We start from the raw sequence: 13,366 nt of genomic DNA on the forward strand, positions 1-13,366 counted from the left end.
GAAGACCTCCTCATCTGAGGAGTCATCTCCCATGGCTACACTGGTTACCCCTGGAATCTTGTTCTGGGGTTTGTTTTTGGGACAAGAAGTGTCCTTGGTGTGGTGCCCAGACTGTTTACAGTTGTGGCACCATGCCTTAGTGGCATCCCAGTTCTTACCCTGGTACCCACCTTTGTTTTGGGTTGTGTCTTGGGGCCCACCCACCTGTTCTGGTTTTTGGGGGCCTACAGAGGACTCTTTTTCTTTGTTTCTAGTGTCACCCACTTTCTCCTGGGGAGTTTTTGTAACCCCTTTCTTTTGGTCACCCCCAGTGGAAGTTTTGGTTACCCTAGTCTTGACCCAGTGGTCTGCCTTCTTTCCCAATTCTTGGGGAGAAATTGGACCTAGGTCTACCAGATACTGATGCAACTTTTCATTGAAGCAGTTACTTAAAATGTGTTCTTTCATAAACAAATTATAAAGCCCAACATAGTCACACACTTCATTTCCAGTTAACCAACCATCTAGTGTTTTTACTGAGTAGTCTACAAAATCAACCCAGGTCTGGCTCGAGGATTTTTGAGCCCCCCTGAATCTAATTCTATACTCCTCAGTGGAGAATCCAAAGCCCTCAATCAGGGTACCCTTCATGAGGTCATAAGATTCTGCATCTTGTCCAGAGAGTGTGAGGAGTCTATCCCTACACTTTCCAGTGAACATTTCCCAAAGGAGAGCACCCCAGTGAGATCTGTTTACTTTTCTGGTTACACAAGCCCTCTCAAAAGCTGTGAACCATTTGGTGATGTCATCACCATCTTCATATTTTGTTACAATCCCTTTGGGGATTTTTAGGATGTCAGGAGAATCTCTGACCCTATTTAAGTTGCTGCCACCATCGATGGGACCTAGGCCCATCTCTTTTCTTTCCCTTTCTATGGCTAGGAGCTGCTTTTCCAAAGCCAATCTTTTGACCATCCTGGCTAACAGGGGGTCATCTTCACTGGAGTTATCCTCAGTGATTTCAGAGGTGTTGGTCTCTCCTGTGAGGGAACCAGCATCTCTGACTATTATTTTTGGAGTCAGGGTTTGAGGGACCCTGTTCTCCCTAGATAGGACTGGTAGGGGGGAATTTTCCTCCAAGTCACTATCCTCTTCCTCTGAGTTGCCACCCTCAGAGGGGTTGGCCTTTTCAAACTCTGCCAAAAGCTCCTGGAGCTGTATTTTGGTAGGTTTGGGGCCCATTGTTATTTTCTTTATTTTACAGAGTGACCTTAGCTCCCTCATCTTAAGATGGAGGTAAGGTGTGGTGTCGAGTTCCACCACAGTCACATCTGTGCTAGACATTTTGCTTCTAAAAGTTGGAATACTTTTTAAGAATCTACAACTGGTTCTAGAATCTAATTCAAACTTTTACAAACTTTTAAACTCTAAAAGAAATGCTAAACAGGATCTAACACAAGGCCCTAGCAGGACTTTTAAGAATTTAGAAAACTTTTCAAATTGCAAAAATCAATTTCTAATGACAATTTTGGAATTTGTCGTGTGATCAGGTATTGGCTGAGTAGTCCAGCAAATGCAAAGTCTTGTACCCCACCGCTGATCCACCAATGTAGGAAGTTGGCTCTGTATGTGCTATTTCAAAGTGAGGAATAGCATGCACAGAGTCCAAGGGTTCCCCTTAGAGGTAAAATAGTGGTAAAAATAGATAATACTAATGCTCTATTTTGTGGTAGTGTGGTCGAGCAGTAGGCTTATCCAAGGAGTAGTGTTAAGCATTTGTTGTACATACACATAGACAATAAATGAGGTACACACACTCAGAGACAAATCCAGCCAATAGGTTTTTATATAGAAAAATATCTTTTCTTAGTTTATTTTAAGAACCACAGGTTCAAATTCTACATGTAATATCTCATTCGAAAGGTATTGCAGGTAAGTACTTTAGGAACTTCAAATCATCAAAATTGCATGTATACTTTTCAAGTTATTGACAAATAGCTGTTTTAAAAGTGGACACTTAGTGCAATTTTCACAGTTCCTAGGGGAGGTAAGTTTTGATTAGTTTTACCAGGTAAGTAAGACACTTACAGGGTTCAGTTCTTGGTCCAAGGTAGCCCACCGTTGGGGGTTCAGAGCAACCCCAAAGTCACCACACCAGCAGCTCAGGGCCGGTCAGGTGCAGAGTTCAAAGTGGTGCCCAAAACACATAGGCTAGAATGGAGAGAAGGGGGTGCCCCGGTTCCGGTCTGCTTGCAGGTAAGTACCCGCGTCTTCGGAGGGCAGACCAGGGGGGTTTTGTAGGGCACCGGGGGGGACACAAGTCCACACAGAAATTTCACCCTCAGCAGCGCGGGGGCGGCCGGGTGCAGTGTAGAAACAAGCGTCGGGTTCGCAATGTTAGTCTATGAGAGATCTCGGGATCTCTTCAGCGCTGCAGGCAGGCAAGGGGGGGGTTCCTCGGGGAAACCTCCACTTGGGCAAGGGAGAGGGACTCCTGGGGGTCACTTCTCCAGTGAAAGTCCGGTCCTTCAGGTCCTGGGGGCTGCGGGTGCAGGGTCTCTCCCAGGCGTCGGGACTTTAGATTCAAAGAGTCGCGGTCAGGGGAAGCCTCGGGATTCCCTCTGCAGGCGGCGCTGTGGGGGCTCAGGGGGGACAGGTTTTGGTACTCACAGTATCAGAGTAGTCCTGGGGTCCCTCCTGAGGTGTCGGGTCTCCACCAGCCGAGTCGGGGTCGCCGGGTGCAGTGTTGCAAGTCTCACGCTTCTTGCGGGGAGCTCGCAGGGTTCTTTAAAGCTGCTGGAAACAAAGTTGCAGCTTTTCTTGGAGCAGGTCCGCTGTCCTCGGGAGTTTCTTGTCTTTTCGAAGCAGGGGCAGTCCTCAGAGGATGTCGAGGTCGCTGGTCCCTTCGGAAGGCGTCGCTGGAGCAGGATCTTTGGAAGGCAGGAGACAGGCCGGTGAGTTTCTGGAGCCAAGGCAGTTGTCGTCTTCTGGTCTTCCGCTGCAGGGGTTTTCAGCTGGGCAGTCCTTCTTCTTGTTGCAGGAATCTAATTTTCTAGGGTTCAGGGTAGCCCTTAAATACTAAATTTAAGGGCGTGTTTAGGTCTGGGGGGTTAGTAGCCAATGGCTACTAGCCCTGAGGGTGGGTACACCCTCTTTGTGCCTCCTCCCAAGGGGAGGGGGTCACAATCCTAACCCTATTGGGGGAATCCTCCATCTGCAAGATGGAGGATTTCTAAAAGTTAGAGTCACTTCAGCTCAGGACACCTTAGGGGCTGTCCTGACTGGTCAGTGACTCCTCCTTGTTTTTCTCATTATCTTCTCCGGCCTTGCCGCCAAAAGTGGGGCCTGGCCGGAGGGGGCGGGCAACTCCACTAGCTGGAGTGTCCTGCTGGGTTGGCACAAAGGAGGTGAGCCTTTGAGGCTCACCGCCAGGTGTGACAATTCCTGCCTGGGGGAGGTGTTAGCATCTCCACCCAGTGCAGGCTTTGTTACTGGCCTCAGAGTGACAAAGGCACTCTCCCCATGGGGCCAGCAACATGTCTCGGTTTGTGGCAGGCTGCTAAAACTAGTCAGCCTACACAGATAGTCGGTTAAGTTTCAGGGGGCACCTCTAAGGTGCCCTCTGTGGTGTATTTTACAATAAAATGTACACTGGCATCAGTGTGCATTTATTGTGCTGAGAAGTTTGATACCAAACTTCCCAGTTTTCAGTGTAGCCATTATGGTGCTGTGGAGTTCGTGCTTGACAAACTCCCAGACCATATACTCTTATGGCTACCCTGCACTTACAATGTCTAAGGTTTTGTTTAGACACTGTAGGGGTACCATGCTCATGCACTGGTACCCTCACCTATGGTATAGTGCACCCTGCCTTAGGGCTGTAAGGCCTGCTAGAGGGGTGTCTTACCTATACTGCATAGGCAGTGAGAGGCTGGCATGGCACCCTGAGGGGAGTGCCATGTCGACTTACTCGTTTTGTCCTCACTAGCACACACAAGCTGGCAAGCAGGGTGTCTGTGCTGAGTGAGAGGTCTCCAGGGTGGCATAAGACATGCTGCAGCCCTTAGAGACCTTCCTTGGCATCAGGGCCCTTGGTACTAGAAGTACCAGTTACAAGGGACTTATCTGAATGCCAGGGTGTGCCAATTGTGGATACAATGGTACATTTTAGGTGAAGGAACACTGGTGCTGGGGCCTGGTTAGCAGGGTCCCAGCACACTTCTCAGTCAAGTCAGCATCAGTATCAGGCAAAAAGTGGGGGGGTAACTGCAACAGGGAGCCATTTCTTTACAGGGTGTATAGGATCAATCACTCTAAATCAGAAGCCCTATTGTTTAATACCACCGAGAAAGTTCTTCCATTGGAGATGCACGTCCAGTATCGTCTTCATCGTCCCCGTAATATATCTGGGTATCTATGTCTCCCATGATTTTTCAGAACTTTTTGGCTTAAATTATGTTCCTACGTTCAAGAAAGTGCAACACCTACTACAAAAATGGAACGCTTCTCCGCTATCAATAATTGGATGTGTAGCTCTGGTAAAAATTATGATTCTTCCTCTTCTTTTGTTCATTTTATCAAAATTCATCAAAAATGTTTTAAAGACCTTGATGTGTTATTACGACAGTTTGTATGGGCCAATAAAAAACCAAGGGCTCAGTTGGAGACTCTATCCCTTGCAGTTGAAGATGGAGGACTGGCCCTTCCAAACTTTAGGAAATATTATGATTCTGCATTTATGGATTGGGTCTCTAAAGCAACCATATCCGCTAACTCTAGCCTCTATTTCAATATTATGCTAGTTGAGAATGGTTCCCAGTTAGTTTATTTTCTTAAGTTTCCGCGGCAACCCAAACGCACTAGATATAAAATGCCTACCATAATTTATGCTAGGCTTTTTCAATTTCGAGAAAAATATAAAATTCTTGGGTTTTATCCCAAAATGCCTTTGACCCAATCAGGGATAATGGGCTTAAATCTGATTCAATGCACATTTAAATCAATGGTTAAATTTGGGGTTGACCAGCTTTTCCGCTTTTTAGTAAGCAACTAAGTCAAGCCCTGGGATCAATGTCAGGCTGGAGCACCTATCCCTGACTTTTTAAAATATTATCTTCAGATTCGGCATTTTTTGCTTCCTTATATCTCCTCAGTAGTTCAACCCTCCTCTCTTATCTCTCAGGTATTCTATGGGAACCAGAAGTGGTTAGGCAATTGGTATCGGATACTCAACCCCCCAGGGAGCAACGCAAGTACTTTCCTGTTTTTTAACAAAGATTGAAAAGTTCACCAGGTGTAAAATCAAGTGGAAACGTGGAGGTATCTCAATAGCACATCTCATAAGGCGATTAGAGGGGCTAATTTTAATAGAATGGCTTTTTTCACAAAATGGATGCTATATCTCACTCCAGCTCAAATTAAAAAAGCATTCCCTACTGTTTCAGGCTCTTATCCGCGATGTAATGACAATCCAGGGGTCCAGGGGACTGGCTGCATATGTGTTTTACCTGTCCCAAGCTTATGGATTTTTGGGGTAAAGTCTTTCAGTGGATTAGCAGGAAGCTATGTTGTGTACTTATTCCAGATACTTTGGGGGCTCTGTTTGGAATTTCGGATCATCTGGACTTAAGGTTGTGGGCAAAGAGTTGTTTTTTATAGCCTCATTGATCGCGAAATCACTGATTTTACAAGCTTGGAAATCACCCATTCCTGCTACATTTGAAGCTTGGGAGGTAAAGATGTAGATGGTACACGCTAATGAAAAGCTTTTTGCACAAAGAATAGGTGCAGGTTGCAAGTTTAAGGATATTTGGGGACCAACTTTTGAGGCAGAGGATGTATCTAGGATATGATGTGTTATGAAAAGCGTTATTATAATCACCTGTAGTTAATCAAGTATTAACTCAGTTCCAGATTTCTGTACTGTTCTTAAGATTTGCATCTGCTCAATTAAAAAAATAAAAATACAAAAAAAACTGCTTCTCTATAGGAATAGGATAGATAGAAAGCCTGTGAAATACTCTTCCCCCATGAACTGGTACCACTGCTCAGTTTGTCTATTATTATCTGAAACCCAGCTGTAAATATGTACCCCTCCAATTAATATCTGTGAAGAGGTGTTTGAAAAATAAATATTTTTGGGAAGTTTTGGAAAGTCTATGGAAAAACCCTTCACTAGAGTTTTTGAATCACTCAATTGTCTTTTATTGTAGACTGCCAATGGTGGACAAATGGATCATAATAAGTTGCTATGTTCACCTTCATAACACAGCTCAGCAGAAAGTAAAAGGAAGGGTAGACAGTTCAGGCAAATCACTCTTGGTTCCATCAAACTGATGTTCATTCTGATTCCTACCTTTTTTAGAGAATCCATGGTCATGTCTACCATATGAACTGAAAACATAGTGGAGAGGTGGATATTTGTCACCAGTGTTACCAGGACCCAAATTAGTTTGACAGCCTCCCCAAAAAGAAGGATGTCTGGGGAATAAGCGGAGTTGAGAACGAAGGAGAGAAGAAGGCTCTACACAGGCAAGTCAAAATTCTGTCATCTTGGTATTCAGGCACATGGAACTATAGGTAGGTTTTGATGCTAACAGACACCTCCCTATATCAGGAAGTGCGCCACTTTGTTGGCAAAAAAGGAAGTGGGAGAGTTGTATTCTTTCTTGATATACCGATCTCTGCCAAAAGTAAACTGCTTTACCTAGTAAAACACTCCCCTAGAATGACTGCACTTAGTAAAAAGGAACTGAAGAAATGCAGAAGACTTCTCTTCTTGCCTGCACAGAATTCCTGATAGTCAGCTAGAGTAAAATAGAGAGATGTTTCAATCTCTGCCTTGAACTTCTGCCTCAAACACGCTTCTCAGCAACTGATAACTCTGGTATTCAGCCTTGGGAGTCAAGGGACATTTCAATCTTTCTCCTGATAATATACTGCCAGCTGGGATAACTGAAACCTGAGAAGAGTCCATCTGCTAGACTCATTTGCAAAATGTAGCCGTAATGCGTAGGGGACTGTGAAAAGCCTATGTCAATTGGAGAATCTTAGACAGGACAACCAAATGGGGCTTCGTTCACTGGAACTAGAAATTAAGAAACCTCCAACTTGATTCCTTAACTGCAATCTCTTAACCACAAAGCCCCTCTGTGTCAAGCTGGTGTTGAAGTCAAGCATTTGCAGCCAAACCTGCATCACGCCACAAGAGGTACATGCCAGGTTCAAGACTTCTAAGCCAAGCATTGCCTGAAGCCAGAGTCTTTGAGACATCTGCATCCAGGACATAGCTCAACTCACCCATCCAACCTCTTGCAGTTCGACTTGCTGCTTGATATTCCTTACTGTAGCTCTTGGAAATGGTGATCCGGCAACTGCTACGCTGCCTTTGATTCTTAAGTGTTCAATCCTTTGAGTCAGAGAAAAGTACAGTCTACACCTTCAGGCCATCTCACAATTAGCTCAAGTCTGCTTTAATGATTAGAGATATTGTGGTTTGACATGTGTATTTGAATTTCCAATGCACTCTGAGCTGAACTCTAATGCTGAATAACTTTGACCAACTGTGGCTTCTTTTCAGTCTTCATTTTTTGTTATACTCTGACAAAACCCCTTTTACATCACACATTCTCATTCTTCCCAGTTTATGACCTGGCTTTGCTTGAATAAATAATCATCTATATTAGTCTCCTGGTATGAACCTCTAAGTTCTGTATATCTTAACTTAGTTGCTATTTGGGCAGCTGTGGTACATGTGCCAACAGTAATGTTGTGCTTTAGCCAAGCTACCAAAGACTTCTTAGATAAAAATAGTTAACTCTATGGGCCAGACTGCTTGTGCCTTGTGGGGGGGGAAGAGCGGGGGGGTGGGGGGGGGGGGGGGGGGATTCTCAGTTAAAACTCACATCAAAAAGTGATAATGGGGGTCATTCCGACCCCGGCGGGCGCCGCCCGCCGGGCGGAAACCACCCAAACACCGCCCCACGGTCAAATGACCGCGGGGAGCATTCTGACTTGCCCGCTGGGCGATCTTCAAAAGATCGCCCGCCGGCCCAGCGGGAAAGCCCCAGCAAAGATGAAGCCGGCTCCGAATGGAGCCGGCGGATTTGCTGGGGTGCGACGGGTGCAGTTGCACCCGTCACGATTTTCAGTGTCTGCCAAGCAGACACTGAAAATCTTAATGGGGCCCTGTTAGGGGGCCCCTGCAGTGCCCATGCCAGTGGCATGGGCACTGCAGGGGCCCCACGACACCCGTTCCCGCCAGCCTTACACCGCCAGGAACAGGCTGGCGGGAAGGGGGTCGGAATCCCCATGGCGGCGCTGCATGCAGCGCCGCCATGGAGGATCCCCTGGGGCAGGGGAAAACCGGCGGGAAACCGCTGGTTCCCCTTTTCTGACTGCGGCTTTACCGCCGCGGTCAGAATTGCCCCGGAAGCACCGCCAGCCTGTTGGCGGTGCTTCCTCTGCCCTCTGCCCTGGCGGTTACAAACCGCCAGGGTCAGAATGAGGGCCAATGTGAATGTGATATCTCTTCCCCAGAGCTCAATATTCCAAATCTCTACCATAAAAAGTAGGCATTGTCTCTAACACTTTACAAACTGTGGACTTGAGACCAGATTATTGTTCTGCAGAACTTCACAGGCGCTGCTTACCTTCAAATAAAATGAGAGAATATTCACATATTACCTCTAGAAGATCAGATAAAACAATGCAGGTGGCAGGCCAATAAGCTAGTGTTGCATTGAAGCAGATGGCTGCTGCCAATCTGAAACCAACTGCATAAAGGTTTCACATAGGGGCCACATTCTGCTTGTAAAAAAAAAAAAAATACCATGTAGGATGTCTCTTGCCACAATCTCTGCTTCAGCTCCCCCTCCAAATCATAACAAACATCTAGAGAGCCACTATCAACTTCATAGGTATTAGACAGTGGATCAGCAACCACACAGAGAAAGATGAGTTGGACTGAGAGGCTGTGAAGATGTCTTGTGAATCTGGGAGTGGCATGGAATGTTTAGGTTCTGTGATGTCAGATGTGGAATGCAGGAGACTGGGGAAGAAGAGGAGAAAAAGAGCTGAAGGGAGGAGCTCTGCTGGAGGTGTCGAGTACTTGAAGCATAAATAAAGAAAAAGAAGAAGTATATTTTTGCTGTGTTATCATCTTTAGAGAGACCTATAAAATTGGAAGAATCTGCCTGATCGTAGTTGATGACCTCTGACCTTTATGCTGTTGACTTGTCACAACTAAGCCACTAAAATTGAAAAATAAATAATGGTATTCCCGCTTCACATTACAATTTTAGTCTTCATTACTGTTTTCTTTGAAGAAACTTGAGTTGATTATCTTTTTCAAAACCAATTGCATCAGAAAACACTGTAGCAATAAAAACGTATTTACTGAATTGTATATGGTCTCAATTGCTGACTCACTAAAACCTCATCTCCCAGTTTAATTGGTCAAGATGGGCTACTCCAACCCTTACTTGTTTTAAATGGTCTCAAATGTAAGTTTAATCAGTACACCTTCGACATATGAAACAATGAATTGTCACACACGATCCTGATTCGTAAGAGATGGGATAAAAACTGAAAAATATTACTGACTGTATGCAAGGAAGGCGTAGCATGAATGCAAAATCCCTCAGGACTTGCAGGTGCACAAGAGAAAATTGTTTTATGATCACAAACAGTCATTGCATGAAAGCTGGATCAAAATGCACTGAGGATTCTGAGGACCATGTTCTTCAGCAGTGACTGAGTAGATAATAGTTCATCATTTATTTTAAAAGGCTCTGCCTTCCTCCCATCGGAGAAGAGTGCTGAATTGTGTGGCTGCACTGACAGCACTTTCTTCGGAGAAAAAAAAGCTATTCTTTGACAACGCATGCTGAAAAATAACATAGGAAATTCGATTAGCTATCCCTTCACTTTACCCCGAGCAGTAACTATGATGTGACCATACACATTCATGTGCACAATGCACGTAAAAACCGAATGCACAAACTAACTTCGAACTAAAAGTTCCGAAGACGTTTAGTTTTTGGAAGGTGCTATTCAAAAATTGTTAAAGCTCTGTTTTTGTCTGAATAGACTATGTAACAAAGGGAAATATCTATTTTTTAAACTGTGTACTTAACCAGTTGCGAGACAATATATATATTAATAATGTATAGTAAGATGCAACCTATGATAAGCCGATATATTATTTTTAAAAAAATCCATATTTATTTGTTTCCTACACATAGCAAAAATGCCAATAAACATATTTTCATAAAAAAGGCACATACTTCAACACATTCTGACATTTTCAGACAATCATTATTGTTCGTTTTGTGCAAGCTTGTAAGTAAAAAGTGGCCATGTATCTTTCAATCCTGAATAATTCTAATATTTCTTTGTGTAATCATTAAAACGCGTATATTGTTTATGTTTATATGTTTAGTTCAACACTACATACTGCAGACTGTATTTCAGAGCACCATGAAAATCGTAGCAGGAAACCAGGGGACAGTGGGGAGGCAAAGCAAGCAGAGATATGGCAGAAATCACTATCTATGGGGATCAAGTTGCAATATCTGTCTATAGGTTCAACGTAGATGTTAAAGAGCATAGACTTTAAGATGTAGGAGATGTGAGGAGAATCTATGCTTAAAATATTTTAAAAACCGGGTGCCTTGAGATGCTAAAAAAGGCCACAAAAATAGCGGGATTGTGTATTCCGTCGTAAACCCTGAAAAACAAATGTAAACATAGCGAAGGTCGCAGTGACTTTCATTCTTCGAAATAAATACAACTGAACGATTACAAATGCGTAACAGTGAAAAAAGAGCATATCTTGGCATACTACAAATGATAGAAGGCTTTAGATTTTCATCCATTTAAATGAATTACAAGCGTGTGTCATTTGCCCTTTCAGCTCACCGTTCACCGATACCTACTCACCTCTACTATCATCTTGACGGTGGGCAATGTTGTTGCGATGTTCTGCGGATGAGGCGGTCGCACAGTGATTGGTACACAGCCCGCATACAGGCAACCATAAAATGCTGCTATCAGGTCGATTCCTGCATGAAGGACAAACGCAGAGCCTCACTTGAAAACCACAACGGTACTGAATCAGGGACACATGCATCAACAAAAGTACGAGGCAGAGGTCACTTAGAGGAGAGGTAAATTATAAAACACGCTCGAAGCCCTTGATCCAGATCCGTTTTAGACATTACACTGCCAGGGTTTTCACGGACTAACGACCACTTCCAGCAATAAGATACTGCTTAAATCAATAAATTGTGCCATGAAGGAATTAAACAGTGCACTGGTCACCCATATGCCAGTTACATGCGTATTAAGTACAGCTCTAAGCCGCGGTTGAGAAGCAAGCTTGCATTACAATAGTAAGGCAAAACGTGAAAAGATAGCAGTCATCTTTACTGATTTTTGGATTCGGCTACGTATAAAGAATTGCACTTTGTTAGTCATTTAAGAAATGTAAGATAAACGCCATTACGTTTCTTAGCCAAGAAGGCCATATTTCCATTGACAGATTTTCTAAATCACCCCTTCCTAACTCAGAAAATGTTGATTTCTCTTATTAACACCTTTACATAATAGCAGTATTTGAAGTATCAGTTCCCTGTAAAATAATATCTAAAGCAATAATAATGTGAGGAGTTTAATTTAAAAAAGGCTTGGGAAACTAGGCAGAAGGGGCACAATGTACTATGCAGTTAGCAAACCGGAATGTGCAAATTGCACACCGACTGGTATGTGACCTGACCACCATCTTGCAGTGTGACTGAGGCACTAAGGGCCAGATGTAGCAAAGGTTTTTACCCATTCTGTGTCTATGGGAAAAGTGTTCGTACATATGGCCCTAAGTATTCACATGGCAAAATATATATTCTTAGAGAGTTACAGTACCTCATATCTCAGAAATATCACCGGACAGGTCTCATTTTGCAACTATCAACAAATGGGTGCAAAATCAGGGATGCAAGCCTCTGAGGGACAGCTGACCTCCATCTCTGCGTTCATATCAGCAAGTGAGCATGCAATAAACCTCTAGGACTGCCGTCTGTTCTCCTAGGACACTTGACAACATTCCCAAACATGAAGCGGTCCCACAGAAAAGCTTTGCCTTTGTGAATAAGTTACCACAACTCGGAGGCTGGTAATGATTAATGGTTTGCATGATGGATCCACGCCCCTTTCTATCTGAGATGCAGGAAAGGTTGAAATACCCCTTTTTTTAAAGCCGGGAAGACTTTTCTGACTTGCAAAAGGTTTTTCGGTTGGAAACCCACTGTTTTGTAATATACAAGCTTTACGACTCAGAAATACTTTTGTCCATGGGGCCACAAATCCCAAGATGCAACGGTTTGCTGAGACACAGCTGTCTCAAGCTCCTTACCTGGAGGATACACCAAAGCAACATGATCTCCATCTTGCAAATGCCCCCTTTCCATCAACATGACCGCAATTTTTTCAGCTCGCTTATGTAGCTGGACGCAGGTGAGAGAGTTGGCAACTGTACCCTGAACATCGAACACAGAAAAAAACTGTGCCTTAATTACAATGCCATTCAAACTCCTTCTCAAACAAATGATGTTATGCTCTACAGTTGTGGCAGTTCTTCCATCCACGAACGAACAATGTACAGGATTCAACACATACAAAAACCTCAATTTGAAAGTTGAAATCCGGGGATTTTGGAACCTCTAGTAAAACAACTGATGAAGAAAAGCACTGATAGTACTGACCTGCGCAATCAAATTGCAAATGTGTAACACCTTAGCAAGGTCTGTTCAAAAGTCTTGCTCTATAGCACCAGTGCCCAATGTGGGGCCATGAGGGCCTCATTTAATGCCCAGTTTTCAGTTTACCTATAGAATACATTTTTGCCATGCAAGAGAAATTAATTATGGCCCAAAAATACATTATTTAAAACAACTGTAATAACGAACGTATATTCACACACATTTTACTACAATGCAAAGGGCAGATTTCCACGTTATGATCAAAGTACAGACAAACTGACAGAAGAAAAGTTCAGCTTAAGTCCTCCAAAATGCATATTAGAACTACACAGTTCATGAAAACAAATAGCTAATAGTCATGAGGCCCCTTCAGTGTCATTTGACCTCACTTTAAAAATGTAACTTCGTGTATCTTGGCTTTGATTAAATGCAGTTTTTCAAGAAAACAAAACTGTATGCAAAAAAATACACGATTCATAAACCATACATGCAGATGTGCAGAGCACATGTTATTTATGCAGGATGACCCAGTTGAGTCTTTTGTTCATGTTGAGGAGGGGGGGGTGCATGTGTGTCTGCAGTGTATTAGAAATATTTTCACTGAAATATTACCAAAAGTTAAAGTGATGTTA

The 13,366-nt window shown here is 43.6% G+C and overlaps 1 protein-coding gene across 8 annotated transcripts in view; it reads right to left on the reverse strand.

Moving 5' to 3' along the window:
- Positions 1 to 13,366, reverse strand: part of DIP2C (disco interacting protein 2 homolog C) — a 1,002,241-nt gene that overhangs the window by 155,946 nt on the left and 832,929 nt on the right. For 5 of the 8 annotated variants that reach the window (XM_069211176.1, XM_069211178.1, XM_069211177.1 and 2 more), the window contains 2 exons: positions 12,389 to 12,512; positions 10,921 to 11,042 (listed from right to left, as the gene is read on the reverse strand). In XM_069211176.1, coding sequence (XP_069067277.1) covers positions 10,921 to 11,042; positions 12,389 to 12,512 — 246 coding nt within the window. Of the gene's footprint in view, positions 1 to 10,920; positions 11,043 to 12,388; positions 12,537 to 13,366 lie in introns of all 8 variants that reach the window. The other 3 variants (XM_069211172.1, XM_069211173.1, XM_069211174.1) reach the window with 1 other exon arrangement.

Source organism: Pleurodeles waltl, chromosome 10 (genome assembly GCF_031143425.1).
Source record: "Pleurodeles waltl isolate 20211129_DDA chromosome 10, aPleWal1.hap1.20221129, whole genome shotgun sequence".
Taxonomy (NCBI): domain Eukaryota; kingdom Metazoa; phylum Chordata; class Amphibia; order Caudata; family Salamandridae; genus Pleurodeles; species Pleurodeles waltl.